We start from the raw sequence: 27,500 nt of genomic DNA, 5'->3' as shown, positions 1-27,500 counted from the left end.
GCAACTTGACAGCATATCTTAATGCTCTAGAACAAAAGAAGCTAATGTACCCAAGAGGAGGAAATAATCAAATCAGGGCTGAAATCAACCAAGTAGAAACGAAAGGAACTATACAAACAATCAATAAAACCAGGGGCTGGTTCTTTGAGAAAATCAGCCAGATAGATAAACCCTAAGCCAGACTAACCAGAGGACACAAAAACAGTATCCAAATGAAGAAAATCAGAAATAAAAATGGAGATATTACAATAGGGGAATGCCAGTACCAGGAATGGGAGTGGGTGGGTTGGGGAGCAAGGGGAGAGGGAAGGGGATAGGGGACTTTCAGAGGGGAAACTAGGAAAGGGGATAACGTTTGAAATGTAAATAAAGAAAATATCTAATAAAAATCCAATTACTAGAAACGTACTTAAGTGATGTAAAAACTAAATAATATATGACTTGATGGCTTACAAATTCTAATCCAAATGTCACTTTCATTTCACGGGATACATAGTATAGTCATGTGTATTTTCTACCTTGAATGTTAAATCACTTCTTATGCTATGAGATCTAGAATCAACAAAAGGAACCTCATAAAACTGCAAATCTTCTGTAAGGCAAAGGACACTGTTAATAGGACAAAAGCGCAACAAACAGCTTGGGAAAAGATCTTTACCAATCCTATGTCCAATAGAGGGCTAATATCCAATATATACAAAGAACTCAAGAAGTTAGACTCTTGAGAACCAAATAACCTTATTAAAAATGAGGAATGGAGCTAAACAGAATTCTCAACTGAGGAACCTCGAATGGCTGAGAAGCACCTAAAGACATGTTCAACACCCTTACCCATCTGGGAAATGCAATCAAAACAACCCTGAGATTTCACCTCACACCAGTCAGAACGGCTAAGATAAAAAACTTAGGTGACAGATGCTGTCTAGGATGTAGAGAAAGAGGAATACTCCTTCTTTGCTGGTGGGATTGCAAATTGGAACAACCACTCTGGAAATCAGTTTGGTGGTTCCTCAGAAAATTGAACATAGGACTACTAGAGAACCCAGCAATACCACTCCTTGGCATATACCCAGATGATGCTCCAACATGAAATAAGGACATATGCTTCACTATGTTCATAGCAGCCTTATTTATAATAGCCAGAAGCTGGAAAGAACCCAGATGCCCCTCAACAGAGGAATGGATACAGAAAATGTGGTACATTTACACAATGGAATACTATGCAGCTATTAAAAACAATGATTTCATGAAATTCTTAGGCTAATGGAAGGAACTAGAGTGAGGTAACCCAGTCATACCATGCACTTACTGATAAGTGGGTATTAGCCCAAAAGCTCAGAATACCCAAGATACAATTCACAGACTGCATGAAGCTCAAGAAGAAGGAAGACCAAAGTGTGGATGCTTTGGTCCTTCTTAGAAGGGTGAGCAAAATACTCATGGGAGGACATACAGAGTGTGGAGTAAAGACTAAAGGACTGCCCCACCTGGGGATCCATCCCGTATACAGCCACCAAACCTGGATGCTATTGTGGATGCTGGGAAGTGCTTGCTGAGGGAAGTCTGATATGGGTGTCTCCTGAGAGGCTCTGCCAGAGCCAGACAAATACGGAGGTGGATGCTCACAGCCACTGGACTGAGCGCAGGGTCCCCAATGGAGGAGTTGGAGAAGGGACTGAGGTACTTAAGGGGGATTGCAGCCTCATGAAGGGAGCAACAGTGTCAACTGGCCAGAATACCCGGAGTCCCTGGGGACTGGACTACCAACCGAAGAGTACACATATAGGGAGACATGGCTCAGGCTGCATATGTGGCGGAGGATGGCCCTGTTGGACATCAGTGGGAGGAGAGGCCCTTGAGTCTGAGGGTGTTCAATGCCCCAGAGTAAGATAATGCCAGGCTGGAAGATGGGCGTGGGTATGTGGGTCAGAGAGCACCCTCAAAGAGACAGGAGGAGGGAGGATAGGATACAGGGTTTACAGGAGTTGGGGTGAGGGGAACCAGGATTTACATTTGAAATGTTAATAAAGAAAATATCTAATAAAAAAAGAAAAAAGTTATTCTTAGTATTTTATTTATATTCTAGTTTGTCCTTATTCTATAAGTATCAATAAACATAACAAGCAGCAGTTTTTGTTTTGTGTCTTTATTGGGTCAGTGGATATGTCATCTATAATTAAAAAAAAAAAAACAAAACAGTGAGTGAGAGACAACTGCAGTCACAATGGTCATATTCTTCCATGAGTAACTTTCAGAGTGATCTATAGCTATCTTCCATTTAAACTTAACCATACAATCATTTTTCATTCTACAACACTCGAAATTAATTGTGCAAATAAATAAAAATGAATGGTGCACAGGAAGACTGCTTAAAAACTATTGCACAGCACAGCAGCATGAGAGTAAAGTATGGACCACAGAGGCATGGTAAACATTGTTGTAACATCTTTCATGTATGTATTTCATAGATTTGATGCATCTAGTGATCTATAGAGTTGAGAACTGAACGTGTCTGATTGGCTTGTCTCTTGGCAGCATGCTCTAACTCTTACTTGCTATTGTTGGAGTCAATGACAACAAACATGTGCCTATTTACTTAAAACCATTGTATTCAGCTACTCCTTAAGTAGAATAAAGGACTCCATGGAGTTAAAAATACAACAGAAGGAAACAGTGCTCATTCCTAGATAAAAAAACATATTGGTGAATTAAAAGTTCAGATATCTGTAACCAATTAAAGAAAAAGGAGAGTTATTAACGTGAAAATATAAAGTGTCTTCTCAGATTAGTCTTCTCGGCCTGCTGCTGCTTATAGAAGCTGACCAGTTTTGAATGCATTTATCAATATGACCAAATAGAATAAATAAGGGGAAAATCCCACAAGAAGGAAGCATAAGGTCAGCAAAAGGATGACTCATTATCGCAGGTTTAAACCCCTCCCAAAGGAAAATGCAACAGAATGCAAGAGGGAAATAAAGTTCAGAAAGGAACGTCTAGGCAATGAGTTTCTATATTCATCCTTAATCATAAACAACAAATGAGAGAGAAACACATCAACACACACTACTGGTACCCGTGTAAGTTAAAGTTCAGACTCAACTGAACAGTGATTACTCAGGACTGTGGGACATCCTCTGCCAAAGCAACTGACCAGTAAGTACTGATACACTGAAGGTGGGAATGATTAAAACTCATGTCAGTCAGTGAAAAGGAAAACATGCACCTTAGCTGGACTTACATTAGTCCGCTATGTAAAACATTTCAACACACCTTCACTGTAATATGTATAGTGCCTCAACATTAAGCACTAAAGAAAATATGAATAGGAAAAAGTAGATATTCTTTCAATGTACTTGTAACGATATGAAACACGAAGAACTAAAAAACAGCTTCGTCTGCATGCTCAGAATTAATGAGAATCACAATTATTTATTGGGAGGGGTGATGTTTCGAAATGCATTCATTTCTTATAAACACACATACACAGAAATAAAATTTCAAACACATAAGATATCACAAAAAAAATCTGTGTCCCTTAAATAATTATATGTCTAATACTGCAAAGACTAATAAAGTAAAGTTACTCTTCCGAGGAGCTATGCCAAGAGAAAGAAATAGAAAAATCTAAGAACACTATTGGAAGTGAAAAGAAAATGTGGCCATCTAGGACAGAGGTAAATCAATCGTTCAGTTATCAGTAGAGTAAGATCCATTTCTGAAGGGGATTGCATAGTTACATGTTCACAGAAGGAAGATTACATGTTTAAAATTTTAATTAAGTTGTAATTGCAAATGTGTAACTAATGATGTGTAATTGATAATCCATGAAGTTACGGGCATAGTGGACCTCAGGTTTTCCTTTTTATAATTTTTTTTTTTTTTTTTTTTTAGGAATTTAACACTAGTTGCTGAAGAGTTCAGCTGGGAAAATGACCTCACACCCACTAACAATGAATAAATAACATTGCCTTCAGTAACAGATTCTCCATATCTCATTCTCCTATGATATCATTGGTGACAGGCACCAATGACAGCACCTCCTTAGCAATGTGATTATTCTAAAGCTTACAAGGCTCATCACTACAGTGACAGTGCTTGTGCCAGTATATTAATATATTTAAACAGCCAAAGAGCAATACCTAAGACAATGATCTAATATCAACTTATTTTTTTGACATGTGCTGAAGTAGTTCCTTGAATGACACAGGCTGAAGGAATGAGATTTATTATATACAGACTATATATACACATACATATACATAAACACATTATACAGCCAAATGATTATGTTCAAACACTAAGGGAAAGAGTACTGTAAATAGCTTTAGTACATATAAGAAGTGCTGTTGGTGTCAAAGAAGTAATAATCATTAAATTCTGAACCTGGACCCTTAGCGTTTGCAATTTGTTCACAGAATCATTCTTCGAATGCCACATTCACAGCAGAACTTTGCCCACTCAACAGGGTACTTTGTTCCACACTCATGGCAGAATTTTGGTAAGTGTCCAGATGAATTTCCTTCGATGCCTTTAATGTTTCCACCATTAACTGAAGATGTATAGTCTCCATCTGGCCTACAGAAGTAGAGACAGAAGTACAGGAATCAACTTCGCTCACATCAGTAGTTATTACCATGACCCAATACAGAACATGGAGCAATTAATATACAGAAACTAAAATTGTAGTGCCAATATTAATATTTCTCTAGTTCAAGTTAATAATCCGTGGCTCACACATAGTGGCTCAGCCCTGTAACTCTAGCATGGTTAGGCAAGATCAAAAGCACCTTCAGCTAAATGTATATATTAAATCTTGGAAATAAAAGAAAAAAACTTATTCTTTTGGAAGTTCTTGGAAAACTAAGCTTTAGGTTATGACCTTGTCTCAAAAAAAGCCCAAAACAAAACAAAACAAAACTCTCAGCTGAAAAATAATGAATTCCAAGTGGTCCTCCCTGAGCAAACTGCAGATATGCAGATGCAGCCACACTCCTTTCTCTCCCTATTGCAGACTCAGGAGGAGTCGTTTGTATCATCTCCAGCATTCTCTGAATGAACACACTCACCATTACATGCTGAGAGTAAGGTACAGCTTGGTGTAACCCTTGCAAACTACAAACATAGTATTAAGTGACTCAGGAGAGAATAACAGAAAAATTAAACTAGATTATTCCTCCTCCTCCTCCTCCTCTTCTTCTTCTTCTTTTTTTCTTCCTCGAGACAAGGTTTCTCTGTGTAGCCCTGGCTGTCCTGGAACTCACTTTGTAGACCAGGTTGGCCTCGAACTCAGAAATTCATCTGCCTCTGCCTCCCAAGTGCTGGGATTAAAGGTAAGGGCCACAAACGCCCGGCTTAAGCCAGATTCCTACCAGTAAAATGTATATTAATTCAAAATGTAAAAGATCATTTAAATACTCAATATGAACACTCATTAATACATATTTTGACTAAATATTAAAGCTTTTCTAGGCATTGCTAAAGTCTGTACATAAGTGCTAGTCATGTTGCTCTCACCGGGAGCATATGAGGTTCTTCATTATCATGTTTTTAACCATATGTTTTATGTGGAAAGATTTTCTTTTGTTTACCTGGAAAGCATGAAATGGTTATTTACATAGATTTAATATATACATGTTCCTGTATTATTATTTACATTTGTCTTCACATTTCTCTGGCACTGATATTTCTTCTACTGACAATACCCTTGCTGTTCCTTCCTGTCTTCTACTTCTACTAAACCCCAGAGCTATTAATTATATGGATTACCCTTACTTTTCATTTAGAGAAAACTCCACATACCCACATCGGTCAGGCAAGCCCAACTCTCTGTCCATGGTCCTCATGTAGCCAAAAATAGTCATAAGGCAGACTCAACACAAAATCACTAGCTCATTAAAATATTGTAAGATTTTATTTTTCATATTTTTTGGTAAGTCAACTGCACTGTTCTCAAAAATGAACTTTGTAGATGACAACAAAATGTCCAATGTCAAAGGCTTGCACATGACAGGCTGTATATGGTAACCTGCCCGATATGCTGTGTGACCTCCAAGTATCTCGGGCTTGTGCAGCATTACCGTTTACTCACTTCCTCTGATCAAATATATCTTTTGCTTTCAATCAGCATTTACTAAACTACTCAGGACTAACCTACTCAGGAAATATCTTCCCAACTTCCTGTTTTTCTATTGACTTTTTTTTTTTAATTGGATATTTTCTAATTTCAAATGTTATCCCCTTTCCTGGTTTCCCCACCCCACCCAGAAACCCCCTAACCCTTCCCTCCTCTCCCTGCTTCTATGACGGTGTTCCCCAAGGCACCCACCCACTCCCACTTCCCTGCCCTGACATACCTCTACACTGTGACATTAAGCCTTCACAGGACCAAGGGCCTCCCCTCCTACTGATGCCCTACAAGGCCATCCACAGCTACATATACAGTTGGAGCCATGGGTCCCTCCATGGGTACTCTTTGGTTGATGGTTTAGTCCCTGGAAGCTCTGGTTGGTTGATATTGTTTTTCATCCAATGGGGTTGCAAACTTCTTCAGCTCCTTCAGTCCTTTCTCTAACTCCTCCATTGGGGACCCTGTGCTCAGTCCAATGGTTGGCTGTAAGCATCTACCTCTGTATTCATCAGGCTCTGGCAGAGCCTCTCAGGAGACAGCTATATCAGGCTCCTGTCAGCAAGCACTTGTTGGCATCCACAATAGTGTCTGGGTTTGGTGGCTATATATGGGATGAATCCCCAGGTGGGGCAGTCTCTGGATGGTCACTCCTTTAGTCTTTATTCCACACTCTGTATGTCCTCATATGAGTATTTTGCTCACCCTTCTAAGAAGGACCAAAGCATCCACACTTTGGTCTTCCCTCTTCTTGAGCTTCATGCGGTCTGTGAATTGTATCTTGGGTATTCTGAGCTTTGGGGCTAATACCCACTTATCAGTAAGTGCATGGTATGACTGGGTTACCTCACTCGGGATGATATTTTCTAGTTCCATCCATTAGCCTAAGAATTTCTATCCATTCCTCTGTTGAAGGACATCTAGATTGATTCCAGCTACTGGCTACTATAAATAAGGCTGCTATGAACATAGTGGAGCATGTATCTTTATTACATGTTGGAGCATCAACTGGGTATATGCCCAGGAGTGGTCTTAAGTGGGACCTCAAGTAATACTATATCCAATTTTCTGAGGAACCACCAGACTGATTTCCAGAGTGATTGTAACAGCTTGCAATCCCATGAGCAATGGAGTAGTGTTCCTCTTTCTCCACATCCTCACCAGCATTTGCTGTCACTTGAGTTGTTGATCTTAGCCATTCTGACTGGTGTGAGGTGGAATCTCAGGGTTGTTTTGATTTGTATTTCTCTGATGACTAAGGATGTTGAACATTTCTTTAGGTGCTTCTTGGTCATTCAATAGTCCTCAGATGAGAATTCTCTGGTTAGCTCTGTACACCATCTTCAATAGGGGTACTTGGTTCTCTGGAGTCTAATTTCTTGAGTTCTCTCTCTCTCTCTCTCTCTCTCTCTCTCTCTCTCTCTCTCTCTATATATATATATATATATATATATATATATATATATATATATATATATGATATTAGCCCTCTATTGGTTGTAGCGTTGGTAAAGATATTTTTCCAATCTGTTGCTTGCCGTTTTGTCCTATTGACAGTGTCCTATTATCAGGTATTTAGTTTTCTAGTCACTCATTTATTGGTGTGTGTGTATGTGTGTGTGTGTGTGTGTGTGTGTGTGTGTGTGTGTGTGCTGCATGCATGTGTGTACTCATGCACACATATGCACAGCAGGGGCTCCAATCACTGGTCTACATGCCCAGCATCATAACTCATTTTCCCCATATGTATCAGTTCCAGAATACACAAAATATCTGCATGACTCCCTTGAAATGAGAAACGTTTCTAGCCACCTGTGTGACTAACGTCTTTACCTCTAATCAGTTCATTCTATTTATTTATCCGTGAATTAATATCAAACTATCTGTATAACTCTAACTTCATGCATCATTCACAATATTGTTTTTGCCTTGTCCTGTTTAGTTTTACACCTTGATTAATCAAAAGCCATGAAGCATTTAAAAGTTCTATTAACATTGTATATTAATTTAGTCATTCACACAGAAAGGATCAGAAAATAAATTTTTGATATTAAATATTCCATTTTATGAAAAGTGTATATTATATTTACTTATATATTCTTCATTATCATTGAAAGTTTAAATTTTCTATGTCAAAAAATTTTAATGGTCTTAAAACTGATTCCCATGTAACTTAAATTTGTATATTCAAGTGGGATTTTTATAAAAATTATATTTTATGTATGTTGCTGAGAAAAAGATTGTAATAAGTTTTAATATACTAATCTATAATCAGAAAACATATAAAATATTATTTGTTATTTACTTAATAATTGGTCTTTTCAGTATATAGACACATATAAAATAACATTTTTACACTTTCATGCCACATGTCTGTCTATTTCTCCAAGAACAATTTCGAACCTGTAAATCTGCTGTTTTTCTAAGAAACACTACCTCGGCTACCTTGGACTGTTATGATCACAATTATCACCGCCTGAGATGTTAGAATGTTAAGAAGGCAACCACCATGGTCTCCCTTCTGTGAGTCAGCAGTCATTTAAGAAAAACTGCATTTCCTAGTGTGAAATTTCTGCTCCTGCTGGTTAGCGTATTTTCTCTTTTGATCACTTCTCTGGATATTACATTTTATACTATATGGTACACATTTTTAAGAGTATGTTAATCTCACTCACAACCTTGATTCAAAATACATGAAGATATACATGTTTAAACCTATTTACATATCACAGTAAATCCACATTGAGGTTCATATGTGGTATTTGATAAGTATGCATCAAGACCCCAGAAGACACATTATTCTATAATCTAGCTGAGAGCACAGCATTCATCTGTCTCACTGCTGTTCACAGCATAGTTATACAAACACGCATACAGCAGATGCACAGATGCCCAATGATCTCAAAAGGAAGATCCAAGGTAATTCTGATGGGCAGCTAGAGAGAAGACAAGCTTGAGCTTTGAACCTGTGCCTTGGTTACTTCAGACTTCTCAACAGCTGGGAATGCTTGCGCCTTGAGACAAAGCAGCCCTCACAACACACACATCACAAGGTTGAGTAAATCAGAGGCTATCATGTCCTTGGTCTGCAGTGAAGGACAGCATGAAGCCATTCTGCACTTACAATCAGGGCACTACTTAAGTTGTTCATTATGTTACCCAGGGTCTTCACCATGAAGCTCCGGGGACAAGTTTTAAAGTTTAAGGCCTACACACCAAGTACACTTTTTCTTTTTTTTTTTTTTTNTTTTAATTATTTTATTTGATATTTTCTTCATTTACATTGCAAATGCTATCCCGAATATCCCCTATACCCTCCCCGACCCTGCTCCCCTACCCACCCATTCCCACTTCTTGGCCCTGGTGTTCCCCTCTTTGAGGCATATAAAGTTTGCAAGACCAAGGGGCCTCTCTTCTCAATGATGGCTGAATACGCCATCTGCTACATATGCCGCTAGAGACAGGAGCTTATGAAATTCTTAGCCAAATGGATATATCTGGACGATATCATCCTTAGTGAGTGTACTGGCTAGTTTTGTGTCAACTTGACACAGCTGGAGTTATCACAGAGAAAGGAGCTTTAGTTGAGGAAATGCCTACATGAGATCCAGCTGTAAGGTATTTTCTCAATTAGTGATCAAGGGGGAGAGGCCCCTTGTGGGTGGTGCCATTTCTGGGCTTGGTAGTCTTGGGTTCTATAAGAGAGCAAGCTGAGCAAGCCAGGGGAAGCAAGTCAGTAAAGAACATCCCTCCATGGCTTCTGCATTAGTTCCTGCTTTCTAACCTGCTTGAGTTCCAGTCCTGTATCCTCTGGTGATCAACAGCAGTATGGAAATGTAAGCCGAATAAACCCTTTCCTCCCCAACTTGCTTCTTGGTCATGATGTTTGTACAGGAATAGAAACCCTGACTAAGACAGTGAGGTAACCCAATCACGAAAGAAGTCACTAGATATGCACTCACTGATAAGTAGATATTAGCCCAGAAACTTAGAATACCCAAGATACAATTTACAAAACACAAGAAAACCAAAAAGCAGGAAGACCACCGGATGGATACTTCATTCCTCCTTAGAATAGGGAACAAAATACCCATAAAGAGTTACAGAGACCAAGTTTGGAGCTAAGACTAAAGGATGGACTATTCAGAGACTACCCTACCTGGGGATCCATCCCATCATCAGCCAACAAACTCAGACACTATTGCACATGCCAGAATGATTCTGCTGAAAGGACACTAATATATCAGCCTCTGGTGAGGCTATGCCAGTGCCTGACAAACACAGAAGTGGATACACACAGTCAGCTATTGATGGAATACACAGCCCCCAATGGAGGAGTTAGAGAAAGTACCCAAGGAGCTGAAGGGGTCTGCAACCCTACTGGTGGAACAACAATATGAACTAACCAGTACACTTCTTCAGAGAAGATGCACCTTTCTATTTTATTGTCATCAAGAACACTATCCCAACAGCCATTGTTTGCTCAGTACTACACATTTCAGAATCCAGTTTATAACTCATGGCTCATGCTTGCACAGAGTCTCATGGCACATACCTTATGGTCAATCTTGCTACTTTGAACTTATCTTTTATTTCTCATTTTTTTTTCATTTTTCTTTTTATTCTTTCATTCAAAAATAATGTTGATGTTTCTCGTGCAAGTTTGTGTGTGTGTTGTGTGTGTGTGTGTGTGTGTGTTCACATATGAAGTCTTTTCAGGATAGACTTCAATGTCAAAATGTTGAAAAAGACAATAATGATATTCATAAGGTCTATTTGCACAGTTAATACTGTGTTTGATATTTAAACATGCAAGAAAAGATATAAAAGTAAACAAATCCAGTAACACTGAACAAGAATTATTTGAGTATTTACAATTCAAAGTGTAAGAAAACCGTATTCATGCCCCAACATTTTCTATTCAATTTGAAAGACATATTGAGTTCTATGAGTTAAAAAATAGAGTTATAAGTTTCACAGTCTCTGTTTCTCATTCTAATTGTTAGGTCAGCAGAACTAAGCATACCTGGCTGCAGGGCTCTCCGTCAGGGCCTTTCTTTTGCTGGGAAGCCCCCCTTGCACAGAGTTTCTTGCCAAACTAGGAGGTGTGGTATTTCTAGCCTTGGTGTTAGCTCTGCAAGGGGAAAGGGTGGTGTGATGAGAAAGCACTGACGCAAAACCTGTCCTGATTATCTCTTTACATCAGTAGGTAGAAAAACACAAGCTGTAGAAATTCAACAGAATTACTTCCAAATAATTATTTTTAGTATGAAAACAAGCAGAATGAGAGACTAGTAATGGTAACTCCATAACATCAGCTTTATAAAGTACCACACAGACCAGAGCATTACTTATGCCTCATAGCTGCTTTCAACACAGACACTGGTAACTGTTGATAGACAGCTCCTAAGCAAATGTTACACAAGAATTATTGCTAACCCAAAAAATATAGGATATAGTTAAAATAAGAAAATGTGCTTGCTACTTTACATAATATTCATTTTCTGAAAGTAACTAAAAATAAATTACTAAAGATTTGATTCCACCACCTACAGACTGAAATATCTGAAATAAGGGAGATTTATTATTTTCAAGTCACATTATGAAACTTTAGGAATCAAAGAAACGTATATGTCTATATTATGATATAACATTACTATGAAAAGTTATGGAATTTACATATCTATATTAAAATTAGCTTTGTGATAGCAATAGTAAAAATAATGGTACCTTGAGTTTCCTCACTGGTAAATTGGTCAACATTATAGAAAGGTTCTACGATATAAATTCCTATGAAAACGCAGCATGTTGATTACAGTACTACTTTTATTAATGCTACATGCTAACCTTCAATACTTTTGTTTTGTTTTGTTTTTCAAGACAGGGTTTCTCTGTGTAACCCTGGCTGTCCTTGAACTCAGAAATCCGCCTGCCTCTGCCTCCCAAGTGCTGGGATTAAAGGCGTGCGCCACCACGCCCGGCTAACCTTCAATGCTTAACTACTATCCCCTAAACACATTTCTGTACTGCATGGCTAAGTTATTTAGTTCTAACAAATAACTTCAAGCTGGCTGAGACAGTTGAGGCAGAAAGCACTTAAGTAACTTTACCAAGGTGACTCCATGTAAGCCGCAGAATCAAGACTCAGAAAGCCAGTATGACATCAGTCGCTGCCTCTTCTTTTAGGACTAAGTTTATTTGTAAGCAAGCAAAAAGCAAGAAAAAAAAAAAAAACTGTACAAACTCTTTAAAGGTTCCCAATCTTTGGGTGAAATTCTTCCTACTCTATTTACATGGTAAATGTGGAAGCACCTTAAAGGTTAAATAACTACTTTCAAAATATATGGTAGTAGCTATCCTTCAAAAACTTACTATACTAACTGTACTGATAGCATCCCCTTTCACTGTGACATCTTCTTTGTTTTTGAGGTATTATATAAATATACTGTATCACATGTCCACCTTGGAGAGCCTGTGTTTAGAAACTGTGTAATCTGTAATGCTATTATGTGGCCAGATTAGTCCTTGAACTTGTAACACTACAAAGTACCACATTCAACACATTCTGAGTAGTCACTTCTTCAGCAAAAAGGAAGCACCTACACGCATTTATGAGATACCTAAGACTTCTTCAAATGCTCCCAAGTCTATATGAGGTTTATTCTAGTCTACTTTTGTAAAGTAGAACTAGAATCATATCATACCTTTCTAAGTTAATATCTCTCTATACAAAAATCGTCTGGGGCATTCAAATAGGGATTGTACTTTTTTACTTTTCTTTTCACACTCTCTACAAGTATTGTCAGACATATCATCACCTTCATATACTAAGATACATAAATAAAATATATTTTAAATACATCAAATATAAATGATTAAAATCAAAGAAACCTATGAGGCTATCAGCCTAAACCTCTATGATATTGAACGCCTATTTTTTCAAATATCTTCTAAGACAATAGACATTTTGAAAAGAGTAGAAAGAACTAACTCTGCTCATCAGTTCTTAACATGTTGCTCAAATACTCAAAACATTTTTCTTCCCAGTCTCAACCTAGTTAAGTATTTATACTACATGTATATGTGAATTTTACATGGTATGGCTCAAACATATAAGAAAGTAGAGTAACTATGAAATTACACTTCATCTTTTTCATAGACAACTTTCCCTGACACATGAGTCAATTCAAGGCTCAGAACACAATGTCTTCCTTCTACAAATGACCACTAACTACAAAGATGCAACCATACTATGTTATAATCTTTCCCTGTAACTGTTTCATTGCATGCCTAGTTCAATTTATCATTATATTTCATGATGATAAGCAGGGTGCACTGTTAGCTTTGATAATGATAAATTTAAAAATGTAAAAAAATATTCATTTGTTACATCCTAATTTCATCACTGAAAAATGAGGACTAAAACTGATAGATATTATAAGCCCAAATCTCTGAATCCTGAAATCTCATGCTACAAGGAGTTTCAAGAATGACTCCAACTGCCAGTTTTTTTGGCCAGCAGGCCAGAAGAGACGTGTACCATGCCTCTTCTGGGTCATCACACGGGATTTATAGACCCTACAGGATGCTCTTCCCCTGGCTATAGCTCATCTTCTGCTTCACTACGTAACTCGGCCTCCACATTCCTTTATAAGGTAACTACTCCTAAAAACTCTTTACATTCATAAAAATGACTGTTGAAAGTGACTGTCACAACTCCAGCCAAATGTTAACATTAAACAGAATAAAAACATGATTGATATTAATTTAAATAGAAACTCTTTAATAATAATAATAATAATAATAATAATAATAATAATAATTTATGGGCTTGAAGCCCATTTAGCACTAAAACAGCTTTAAATGGTTAATAGAAGATTATTTTTACATAAAGGTAAGAAAATTACAGTATTCTATAACATAGATCCTGTAAGAACTATCTGATAAAGGCCAATCAAACTGCATCATAAGTACTTACTTGCGAACGGGTACTAGCTCATGTCTTTTGCAGGCATTGTTTGACTTTGTATCACTGCCATACAACCTTTGCACATGTCTTCCAGTTCGAAGTGGAGGGCCTAACTTGTCCATCTTACTATCAAAATATATAAAGGTGTACCCATAAGGAGACTGCTACTGTTGCTTGCTTCTAAAGAATTATGTAGACATAAGGATTATTTTTCTTTAAAAAAAAAAAAAAAAGAAAGACATTCTGGTTCACTAGAAATTCACCCTCTTCCCTCAATAACCTGACTGCCAAGACAAAACACTGGCCACAGATCTGAGTGCACATAGTGCCATCATTAGGCCACTCAGGCCACCCTGCCAGTTTCTACACAGAATCAATGCCATATTTATCCCGAGTAGGGAATAAATCAGAAAAGTTTGTTTTCTATGAAGCTAGAAGAAACTTCACGCTTTTATTCACAAACAACATAATTTTCATTTTTGCTTATCTGGAAGAACCTCTCTTCTCTATTATTTTACTTTGATTTTCCTTGCATTTAAAAACTAATAACTGAATGTGGAGTGCTTGCATATTTACCTTATCTCACCCTCAAATAAGGAATGAGTTTATTTCTGAAATATAAATAGCGAAAAGGCAAGCCATGATCTGTACTTTAAGGGACATGGTCATTCTAAATGTTGCAGGAAAGACATTAACTGACCACACCATTGTGAAACCTTTCTAAACATAAAGCATGCAATATCTCCATCTAGTGGACATTAGTGCTAACTGTGGGTCTGTCGGAGACTTCATCGTCCACTCATCTACCATCAACAACAAATACCAATTCACAGGAGAGACTAGGGAAATTAACAAAGTAGAAAAACTATCTCAAATGGCTGGTAAGCAACATGCCATCTGTAACATTAAAAACATATTTTTGAGCTAGGTGTGGTAGTGTATGCCTTTAATCCTATCACTGTGAATTTTAGCCCAGTCTAAAGGATCACTGTCAATTTTAGCCCTGTCTAGTCTACATAGTGAGTTCTAAAACATACAAACTGCAAAGTGAGATCCAGTCTCAAATGTATGTGTGTAAACACATACAAACACCCTCACACCCTATATACATACATTATACATATACATCTATATACATACATTATATACACCCACATCTATATACATACATTATACACACACTAATCTATATTCATGCATTACACATGCACATCTATATACATATACACATATACACAAATATATATATATTATATACACACATCTATATACATTCATTATACACACACAAATCTATATTCATACATTATACATATACAGCTATATACATATACACATATGCACAAATATATATATATATACATTATACATAAACATCTATATACATACACTATATGCACACAACATCTATATACATAAATTTATTGGGGCTAAAATAAAATATATGTTCTGCTACAATCTCCTATTGTTAGGTTGTATACACAAACTAAAATTTATAAATGTCAATTAATTATCAGGATTTTTTACAGCACTGTTTTGAGTTTTGAATGAAGTAGGTCTCAACCTAAGAAAAGCTCCTTGGTATAAAGGATATACTGATCTAAAGACTAAGTCCACAGACACACTTCTCTGCTAATGAAGAGTCTTTTAACTACAGAAAGCAGCACACATTGCTGCATAATCACAAGAGGATTTCTGGAATCATACTGGAAAATTTTACCAGGTAGCATCTGTTATTTTATGGATCTCTACATTTTATGAATTTCTGTATAGTTAGGATATTCTATGTCATATTCTATGACATTTAAAGCTCTAGAATGATCTGTGTGTGTGTGTGTGTGTGTGTGTGTGTGTTCTAATACATCACAGGTAATTCAGTGTATCAACTCCACAAAAAAAAAAAAAAATCACCCTAACATAATAGTTTCAATCATTTAAAAATGCTAGGTTCATGTGCCAGAATCTTATTCTACAAAAGAAAGAGTTTTCTGGGTTGGTGAGGTGCTCGGCAGGTAAGGTTGCCTTCAGCTAAGCCTGACGGCCTGAGTTCAAACCCCAGGACACACGTGGAGAGAAAAAGAACACCTATTGCCCACAAGCTGCCCCATGATTTCCACCTGTAAGCCTTGCCATCCACATCCACACACAAAATGAATAGACATCAAAGAAAAAAATTAAAGGAACATGTTTCTATCATATAAAATCTAGTGACAATTCTTGCTAATTTAAAACAGTAACATATTGATAATCAAATTCAATTTTTTAATAGAAGATATTCTCCAGGGTTAGGGAGATGGTGGCTCAATCAGAAAAGTGTTTGCTGCACAAGAAAGAGGAGAAAATGAGTTTGCATCCCCAGAAACCATTTACAAATCTGAGCATCATCCTGTGCATTAGAACCAGGGATGCCAGGAGAATCTCAGCTCTGGCTAGCCATGCTACCAGAATTGATGAACTAGAGATCCAATGATAAATCCTGTTTCAAAAAAATGAGGAGCGAAAGACAGTCAATGCTGACCCCAGGCCTCCACACACATGCACACATTTACATACACATGTCCACCCACACTCGCAAATGTTCTTTACATGTACTCTGCAGCTCTACTTTTTACCCCATCTATTATGATCAAATATAAACAGGTTTATGTTTTTACAGTAACTGAAGTACATTACTGAAGACAGTAATTCAGCTATTGAAAAGGATACGTTTGGTATATTTAAAATTACAAACATTTAAGTAAGCAGTGCTTGCAAGAACACAGCTGTGTCAGTTTGGGATCTTATTCAAATGCCACAGAATTTAATAACTCAGTGTTGCATCATATTTCTGAAAATTTCCCAGGCTAAATAAAACTAAATTTTAGAATTAGGATGAAAAATCTATTTGAATATTTTGTTTTTAAAGAACTATAGAAATAACCACAGGTTATCTAGAACTTAATTATCAAACATAAGACTTTTTTCAAGTAAAAATATTAAAATGTGATGATACCAATAACAATATGATACATAAGACCAGAATACATGAGTAAAGTGAACTATGCTAAATGCTACAAACAATGCTTGAAACAGCTGTAGGATCATGAAATGCTAACATTTATCAAGTTCAGATGATTTTCCGTCTCTTCAGTGTTACAGCTAACCAAATGCCTCAATACAAGTCAATGCACAACTGAAAAACGTCACTGTCAGGCAAACTTTAAGAAAGTCTTTTACAGAACCACTATTCTACGAGTCTAGTTTACAGAGGAAAAGTTTAACTTACTGATTAATTAGTTTACCATCATTCCATAAAAACACTAGACATTTAGGTAGGGATTCCTTTTTCCTTCAATTAGATCACCATGGTGTTTACACTTAAAGACAGCAATAAAATGAATCGCTGCTCTGAAGATTCTAATACAGGAATGGCAGCTGGCACTCTATAGATAGCTGTTGACTGCTTCTACTTAATCTCCAATTAACACTGTAATGCAGAAACGATATTGACTAGAAGCAAACAATGACCCTGGTTCAAGGAGAAGAGCCTTCTATATAGGCAATTAGAATCTGAACACATATGACTGTCAATTTAGTATGTTATGGGGCATTCAAAGTGTTCAAGTTCATGGAATACTTGGAAAAGCATATTTCAAAATCTTTGCCTGTTAGCAAAACATTTTCTCTTTGGGATCATATAAGTCAGGTTTTTGATCAGGCTTCTTAAATTAGTTATGAAAGTCAATTACAAAGACAGTCACAAAGTGTTGTCAGAGAGACATACTCAAAGGTGCACACTTAGTGGCACAGTAGAACACAAGTCCCTCACTGTCTACCTCCATAATCGGTGTGTTCTCACTCACCCCTGTGCTTGCTCTCTCTGTCTCGTGGGTGTGGTGTTTGCATAGATGTGCACGCGGTTTTTGTTTTGATGGGTTTTTTTGATGTGTGCCCTGCATGTATGAAGCTGGTATCGGGAATCATGCTTGTTCTTTACTCACGGAAGCAAGGTCTCCCAATCAAACCCCGAGTCAGCTGGTAACGCTCGTCTTGTTGCCAGTTGGATCAGGCGGCTCGGACACCACCTTTCAGGGTTGGAGACTCAGGCAGACTGCTATGGCCACTCGGGCTGCAAGGCTTCTAGAACCAGAACTCTAAACTCTGTGCTTGTACAGCAAGTACTTTAACTACTGAGCCATCTACCCAGTCCCAAAATTCTTTTTTGAAAAATTCTACCACCCAGCTTCATGTACACAGTTTACTTAAAAAGTCTGACATACCACTTACTCCAACCAAAGAGAAAAGCATCAGTAAAAAAGAAGTATTGAAAAATACAGCCTTCTAATTTATGATTAGCAATACCTAAAACACTAAGAGGACTATAACCTAACTAAAAACAATTCTCTTTGTTATGGTAAAAAGGTTTTGTAGAATTAGCTGTTGTACCTATGCTATACTACATAGTGAGTTGACCAGTAGAAAAGAAAAAAAGAAATGCGTACTGTTTCTGTTTATTAATCACCAGAAGATAAGTAAGGAAAGGCGTGGAACTCCTGGCACTCAACAGGATTTTGTTAGTTTGCTATTCCTTCTGCTCTGTGGTCTTGCTCATTTGTTTCTTTTGCTGACCCTGAGGACTGACCCCAAGGCCTTGAACATGCCATGCAATTATCCTACCACGGACCTACATGTCATCCCATTAAACTTTGTGTGTGTGTACAGATATGTGACATGTGTTTGTATGTCTCCACATACTGGTGTGTCTGAATGCAGGCGCGTATGTGCCACGGGGCACATGTGAAGGGAAGAGAGCAGTGTCAGGAGTCAGCCCTCACCTCTCCCTCTTTTTGGCACTGGTCTCTTGCTTTCTGCTATTAGATCAGGCTAGCAGGTCTGTGAGCGTCCCGAGACACTGCTGTTCTGCCTCCCACTGCCCCAGCAGAAGGCTAGCATTCAGTTACTGCAATATCCTGCCTGGATGTCACATGGGTGCTGGGATTTGAGCACAGGTATTCATGCTTACATCCAAATGTGATGTCCACAGAGGCCTCTCCCCAGATTCCAAGTCTTTGTATATCTTGGATTTCCTATGCTGTCTGAATTGAGTGGGGACAAAAGGCTAACCACAACTGACAAATATTCCTCTGTAAATTTTCTTCATGAAAATAAGTGACTATGAGTCAGAGATAAAGTATTCTTGAAAATTACGTGTTATGTTTCCTTAACCAATTGCATATCTAAAAAAGACAAAACTTCTGTTTTTGTTTTCTTTATTATCTTTGTAATTTTGTAATTTATTAACAGAGGAAAGCAAATCTCTGAAAATAAGTGTTTAGATAATAAAATGGCAAATTTTATCAAGTTTTCCAACATTATAATGGATTGTTGAAAGTAGAAGCTATTTCACTAAAAGCCATCTATATAGAATACAGTATAGGAAAACTACAATTACTAGTAAATAGCAATTTACTGATAATTCAATATATGCTGTCTACACAGAATACAACATAATTTTAGTTTACTTCAGACAATACAGGCATACTACAGAAAATTTTCTCATAGCAAAATCATTATAAAAACATTTATTTTTAATTCCAAATAACTTTATATACATCTCTATGTACATTATTTCATCAAAACTATACATTTAGTAATTTTTATTCATTATAATAAAAATATTTGACTATTTTCTAGTCAAGGAGATCTCACTCAGCACCTAACTTTTCCTAAAAGCTACATACCTTTAACTGCATATCGGAGTTCTTCCATGACTACAAAAGACTTAAGTATACTCCTCAAGATATTAGCTATTACTAAACCTTCAATATTACATGTTATTTCCTTAGATACATCAAAATAAAACTGTTCTCTCTCTCACACACACCACAAATACATACCACAGATACATTAGGATCTTGATGAAGAGCAACTATATTTTTCTGAAACAGTTTTACTAGGATTTTAACAGTGTCACTTAATGTCTCGTCAGCAGAAATCTTCTAACAGAAACCTAGAAAAGCAGAGCTAGGGCAAACGCAGAGCGCTGCAGTCTGTAAACAGCGCTGAGCACATGCAGGGCCGACTTACCCTGCCTGGGGGGCTGCTAGTGCTCTATGAGAAGGAGATAAGGGCTGAGGTTTGTTTCCCGAAGGACTGTTAACTGAAGATGCTTTACCCGTGGGCACACCTTATAATAAAAAGGCAACAGTTTTGTTAACGACAGTATGAAAGACAATTCACATAAAACAGAGTCTCTAACAGGGAAGATAGTTCCTTAGTGCCTATAGTTATAAATAAAGGATTTAAAACTGTTAGTAAGGACTGCACCCAGTTCTCGCTTCTTATAGCATCTCACTTTAGTGGTTCCCTCTTTAAACTGTTAGTACCTGTCTTATTGGACAGTTTCAAGTACACATACAAAAAATGTGTGAAAACATTGTGGCCTTTCAAGTAATAAAGAAAGGAACTTGGCTGTAGTTGGTATTAAAAGTTACTTCTATTTTACCCAGAAATAACTACTAAGCTAAATTCCTTAGGCGTAACCTTTTGAATAATCTAAAATAGAGCACTTTTGGCATATCCTTATTAACTAGCATGGTTTTCTTTGCTTGTCTGTTTAACTGGCCATACGGAATCTCATTACCTACAATTGCTTTGCTAGCAGTACTTGGCTGTGGTAGTCGGGAAGATCCTGACGATGTACTTCCAGGAGGGTGTGATTTTTTAAGCGGAGACGGCTTATACTAAAATAATGAAAATTAAAAAAAAAATCAACATCATTTTGATATTAAGAGATACAAACTAGTGATTCAACTCATAATCCCTAATGCTTGGGGTTTATTTGGTTTGTTTTACATGAAGAAAAGACTATAGAGATGATGATAATTATGCAGCATTATGAATGAATTTAATAATACTGATATATACTTAAATCCAGTGAAGCAAACTATTTATAAAAGTATAAAGTATTCTAGTACAGAAACCAAAACAAGTTTATTGTTGACAAAAATGTTTCCAGAGACAACTCTTCTATAAAAACCACAAATATCTCAGATGTTTACAGTTACATGAAAACCATTTAAAAGCACTGAACATTTTAGAGTAGAAGAGAAGCTCCCATGAAAGCCCATCTGAGACTGTAGCAACTACGTACCAGTACACAAATCAGATTTCTAAATAAAAGTTAGTCAGCCACACTGACACCACTTAGCTAAACTTGGAATGTTTCCAGACAGACGGTATCAAAGAACCAGAAAGGCACTGGATGCAGAGCCTGTCTTTGTACTTATCATGGACAATAAAGTAGGGGAAGAATAGGCATGTGTCTGTAAAAGCTGAAGGCAGTGGCAAGAAAGACCTAACACAACTTCCCCAGAATAGCTATACTTCACATATATGTTTAAATATTCAACCAACCCAATGTACTCTCGAAACAGCATTAAAAAAAAAAGGAACTAAATAATTAGACTATAATGACTAGTGTCTAGAATGGCAAAAGCATATTTAAGCTGAAGGAAAGAAAGAAAACATGTAAGCAAAACTAAAATGCTTAAATTGAAACGATTATTATCTTATCAGATATAATACACTTAAAATCAGCAGGAATAAAAAGATATTTTAAAGGACAATAAAGGGCACTGTATATTATGGATTACAAATGCAGGCATTATTACAATCTAAGAAAATTTCCAAGTATACGATATATAAGAGTCAAAATTAGCATGTGAAACAGAAAATATTATAATCAAAGCTAAAGATTTTTATCAAATTTCCTTCTGTACTCATAAGAGAATGAAAAGAAATGTCAGTGAGAGTCAAGTCACTTCCATCTGGTATCTATGCATCTCACTTGGCACACAGCCACACATTCTAGGGGTAATGGAGCACACACCAAAGGAACACTGCATGCACAGTGACAGAACACACTTTAATAGTATATTAGCAAATATATTCCTGCACTAAAATAGAATGAAAAATAAGCAGTAATATAGCTAGAAAATGCTAATGATCTGAAAATAAATATGAATATTTATTTGAAATGAACTATGAGTAAACATTAGCAATTAGAATGTATTTTAAACTAAAAAAAATGTAAGATGTAATTAAAGCGATACTAAGAAAAGGAATAAAATACCCTTTAAATACATTAATTTATGCTATTTTTCTCAACTTGTCACTTGAATTTTGTACCAAAGCTCTTAGAAATAACACATCCATTTTGACTGATTAAAAAATCTATAGTTCGGTGTTAGGAATAATAAACATAAAAATATGAATCTCAAACAGGCATATTCTCACTAATTTATAGAAACATTTTAAATTGTCCATTTACCTGTGGCCGAGAAGCTGGTTTTCCTTTAGAATCAGTAGAAAATTTGCCCTTATTGCTAATACGTGCTGCCTGTTCTTTACAAAACTTTATATGTCTGTCGGCTGCATTTTCATTGAATCTCCTCTGGCAATATGGACACTGAATGTAATCTAAAGCACAGCAAAGGAGAAACAAAGGCAGTGAGAGAATACCTCTACGGGAGGGAGACTCGCTATGGCCAGGAGCTCACGCTGAGAAATATACAGAACAGCAGCTGATAAGCACGAGGTGCAAGCCCACACAGCGTCCACCTTGGCTGACCTGAACTTGGTAAGGCCACTTAAGGAGAAGCCCAAGAAGTCAGTATCTCAACCAATCTGAGAAAAACTGAAGAAAAAAATAAACAAAAGTACCAGTAGAAAAGAAAAAGAAAACAAAAATATCTGTTTTCATTAGGGACATAAATTTTATGGTATCTGAACAGTAAAAACATACTAAAATATGAACTGAGATACAGATTAAATTATAAAACTCTTTTCAAAAATAAAATCAAGAAATAGGTAAGCAGACTGCCAGGAAGCTTATTTTCTAAAAGGAGGCTCCAAGAAATGGCAGAAGAAGCTTCAAAGTCAGAACTTCATTGACATAATTCAGATTTCAGGAAAAAGCCTACTTTGTAATGGAACAGTCTAAAGCACCCATGAACAAGATGCATGGCCAGTCCCAGACCTTATAGAATTCCTACAGCCCAGGCTGCCCGACAAACTGGCGACATCTGTTCCTTACAGGGATATGGAAAGTACAGACGTGGTACAGAAATACCTCTAGAGCAGGGAGCTCAACTTCAGGGAACACAAATGGACACTCAAAAGCCTTCTAGCTAGCCCGGCTGCGCTATCCCAAAACACACAGGACCATTAACACTTTGGGGACTGACAAACTGTAGGCATAATCCCATCAGCTTACTGCCCATTTTTTTATTAGATATTTTCTTCATTTACATTTCAAATGCTATCCTGAAAGTCTCCTATACCCCCCCCCCCGCCCTGCTCCCCAACCCACACACTCCTGTTTCCTGGCCCTGGCGTTCCCCTGTTCTGGGGCATATGATCTTTGCTAGGCCAAGGGCCTCTCCTCCCATTGATGGCCGACTAGGCCATCCTCTGCTACATATGCAGCTAGAGACATGAGCTCTGGGGGTACTGGTTAGTTCATATTGTTGTTCCTCCTATAGGGTTGCAGACCACTTCAGCTCCTTGGGTACTTTCTCTAGCTCCTTCATTGGGGGCCCTGTGTTTCATCCAATAGATGACTGTGAACATCCACTTCTGTATTAGCCAGGCACTGGAATAGCCTCATAAGAGACAGCTATATCAGGGTCCTGTCAGCAAAATCTTGCTGGCATATGCAATAGTGTCTGGGTTTGGTGGCTGTTTATGGGATGGATCCCCGGGTGGAGCAGTCACTGGATGGTCGTTCCTTCCATCTCAGCTCCAAACTTTATCTCTGTAACTCCCTCCATGGGTTGTTTCATTGTCCATTTTTAAAAATAAAGGTTTTTGTTCTTGTTATTGTTTGGGATATAACTTTACCCACTCATTGACATATTATGTACGGCTTATGACAAGGAAAAGCTAAATAGTCCCATAAGTAGTCTTACCAATAGTCGATACTTAAAATTCTTACAACTTAGCCTCTTACTAAAATAGCTGGCCAAGGGTCCACTCTAGAATAAAATGTTTGAAATAATCACATACAGGTTTGCTAAAAAAATATTCCCTTTAAAGTAATTCCAATCTACAGCACCAATTCTATTTCAACGTTGCTGGCTATTTACATTAAAATAACAACCTGTTAAGGACATTCTAATAGCCAATAGCAAAATGTCAATTCTATTTTAAGTCTATCTTAGTATTTCATATGGATTTTCTGTAATTTTTTTACTTTCATAATAATAAACATTACAATTTCTGGTTTCCCAGTAGAAACTGTAGCAAAACATTGTTTTGAAAATATAATTTGGGTAATTGGTATAAACAAGAGGTTCTGAATTAATTACATAGTTTAGAAATATTCTAACTTTCTTTTCAGGGAAGATACTAAAGAACCAAGCAACACAACTATTTGAATCCTAATGAATGTATAAGAGCATAACTCCTTTTCTATATACAATATTTTATCATTGAAAATTTTAAAACATTAAGCTTATGTTTCAATAAAATCATTGTGATGAGAAGCAGTATGTTTCTATGCTCTGTAAAGTTGTATCTGTAGACCCAGATTCCTGGGTTATCTCCACTACATTAATACAAAGTATTAACACAATGAAGTATTAATACATTAATACAACGATTATGTGTCATTAGGCTTCTTGATAAAAGGTTATTTTATATCAACTTAAAAACTAGATTCCACTCTCCTTTGCCCACGTGGACATTTCTGTCCACAATGCTCTACATACCTGGGTCATAAGAGGGTGGAGGAGGAGGAGGAAGCTTGCCGCCCTCTTTGAGAGCCTGATCCAGGCCTTTCGCTGCTCTTATGGTGGCAATGAACTCCTCGTGCTTTCTTCTCCAATTCGATGGTTTCTTTGGTGGTTCTGGCTATAAATGAGGAAGAAGTAACATCAAAGTATACTTTTTAATATACTGAAACAAAAGTTCAGTAAAGAGATATTGTTTTAAACGTTCTCTTAGCAGGAATCCACCAGTGATCTTTGCCAAATTAAAAACTGGCACATTGTATGCGACTTTTAAATAAGATTCTCCTCAAGGCCGATACTGGTAAAGCGTCCTCTACAGCCACGTCTGTAGCTAACATCTGTGCTTGCACTCTAGATTCGTTTTTGTGATCCTGCATATCTGATGAATGTACCGGATCGGAACGGTTTGAACTGCTGTGGAGGCAGAGAACAGTGCTGAGGACTTCACTGGGTTCTTGATGAGTGAGACTGAAGACGCTCTCCTGCTCAGAAGCCGGCTGCGTTTATTCTGTAGCAGGCCATATTCCTAGGCAACCTCTTGCCTGACTTTTAGTCTTTCAGGAAAATTCTTCTAGGTAGTAAGGAATGAATCCTTTTTGTACAATTCCTGTGGATCTTCAGTTATTTTAAAACTATTAACTACCTTACTATTTTTTATTGGGTTTTGGCTTTGTTTTATGAATCTTATTTCTATTTTATTCATTGTGAACTGTATGCATTTGGCATAGAATATGACATGAGTTCAATTTGTTTAAAAGAAATAAAAAAACAGTCTTGCCATTGTCTGTATGTTAACTTCCTACTCCACCCTACCCCAATACAGAGAGAAACACCATCATAAGTTAAGCAAATGAGTGTAAATCTATTATTCATTTCCCCTTTCATTTTATTGCCTCGATGGTCCTTCTGTTAGCATTTTAAATACTGAAACTTTATGGTATATGTGATATCTGACAGGATAATTTTAGTTCATGGCCACTGAAGTCTTAGTCTTATATGTGCACTTTTCTGTATCATCTCATAATTGGCTTGTCATTAAAAAAAAACTATTAATTTAAGTAGAAAAATGGAACATTTCATTCGTAAATAATTTAGGGAATCTCATTATTCTTCATTTGTGTTTTTAGTATTCCAAGTACTCTTTATAGAAGATTTGCACTTGACTGCAAAATGTATTCATAAGTAACCTAACATCTTGTGTTTTTCATCTATGTAAGATTTTTCATGACTTGTTTGAAGTAATCTATTAAGTATATCAAACCTAATAATATTTATACATTTTCTATAAATGTTGCTTTTATTTCCTCAGGTAGAGGAATGAGATAAAATCTGTACTCAAGCAGTGTGAATATAGGGCTTGGGCTGAGCCCAGAGCTTTTCTTTCTCTATTCTAACTATTTCTAGGCCGAGGTCTGGAAGCTTCTAGCCCCAGTACAATCTAATTTTCCAAGATTACTGATTCAGTCTCACTTCTTTTGGCTTCTGTGTGAACTGCTCTGCTGAGCCTCATCTGTTCTAATCTCTGGCTCCTCATTCTCTGGCTCATTTTTGTCTTCACCTGTGTCTACCTTATTCCCTCTGCCACCTGTCTTTGCAAAACTGTTACACTAAAACTACCCAAAGTACCACACACATACCCCCTCTCCCTGTGTTGCTCTACAGCATCCTCCCCTTTCTGTGCGGCTCAAGGGTTGGGCAGACCCTATCCCTGATTCATTCTGTCCAATCTTCCTCTGACTTGACTGCTTTCCATCACTTTGTCTGCCCCTCAGACATGGCTGCATCCTTCTAGGAACTAACCTTACCTTCACTGTCAGGGATGAAAGGTTTATACTGAGAGCATGTCTATATTCCGGCAAGATCATACTGTAATGCAGGGTGTGTCTGTACTCCAGCCAGGTTACATAAACCTGGAATGTCTTTGGATATGATCCTTTGCCAGAGCAGTCATGTTACTGAATTAAAACTCCTCTATAATTTCCCCTTTTAAACTTTGTCTTACTGTCCATTATAATTTTTCAGTTGATTCTCTTGAGTTCTCTAGGTATGTCATAATTCCCAATATGCACACAGTGTTACTTTACTTCTTTAGTCATACCAGCTGGTGTCTTATGTAACTGATGTAACTGAATCCGGCCCCTAACTTGTGAGTCTACCATCTCTGTCATCTTCCCACTAAACATGATGCTGGCTTACATTAATTAGTCCTAATTACATTCTTAGTGTCTTTATTTTTAAATTAAGAATATGTATTTAATCACAGTCAAAAGACACTTATTTAAAATACAAATCCAAAACTAAACAATAAGAACTAAAACCCTAATTGCCAGGCCTAGACTGGCTATACAGCATGTGTGTAGGCCCAGACTGGTTATACGGCATGTGTGCAGGCCTAGACTGGTTATACGGCATGTGTGCAGGCCCAGACTGGTTAGACAGCATGTGTGCAGGCCTAGACTGGTTATACAGCATGTGTGCAGGCCCACACTGATTAGACAGCATGTGTGCAGGCCCAGACTGGTTAGACAGCATGTGTGCAGGCCCACACTGGTTATACAGCATGTGTGCAGGCCCACACTGGTTATACAGCATGTGTGCAGGCCCACACTGGTTAGACAGCATGTGTGTAGGCCCA

The 27,500-nt window shown here is 37.2% G+C and overlaps 1 protein-coding gene across 2 annotated transcripts in view; it reads right to left on the bottom strand.

The window, feature by feature from the left end:
• Positions 1 to 2,130: 2,130 nt before the first annotated feature.
• Zc2hc1a (zinc finger C2HC-type containing 1A) overlaps positions 2,131 to 27,500 on the bottom strand; it is a 45,506-nt gene continuing 20,136 nt past the window's right edge. Inside the window, exons 4-10 of one of the 2 annotated variants that reach the window (XM_029538069.1) lie at positions 24,845 to 24,986; positions 22,405 to 22,553; positions 20,716 to 20,815; positions 20,160 to 20,259; positions 14,103 to 14,219; positions 11,151 to 11,258; positions 2,131 to 4,575 (exon numbers count right to left, since the gene is read on the bottom strand). In XM_029538069.1, coding sequence (XP_029393929.1) covers positions 4,410 to 4,575; positions 11,151 to 11,258; positions 14,103 to 14,219; positions 20,160 to 20,259; positions 20,716 to 20,815; positions 22,405 to 22,553; positions 24,845 to 24,986 — 882 coding nt within the window. In that variant the 3' untranslated portion in view covers positions 2,131 to 4,409. The remainder of the gene's footprint in view (positions 4,576 to 11,150; positions 11,259 to 14,102; positions 14,220 to 20,159; positions 20,260 to 20,715; positions 20,816 to 22,404; positions 22,554 to 24,844; positions 24,987 to 27,500) is intronic. The other variant, XM_021196550.2, reaches the window with a different exon arrangement.

This window comes from Mus pahari, chromosome 4, assembly GCF_900095145.1.
Source record: "Mus pahari chromosome 4, PAHARI_EIJ_v1.1, whole genome shotgun sequence".
Lineage (NCBI taxonomy): Eukaryota > Metazoa > Chordata > Mammalia > Rodentia > Muridae > Mus > Mus pahari.
Note: the sequence above shows the minus strand (reverse complement) of the source record. Positions and strands in the feature narration are given on the sequence as shown.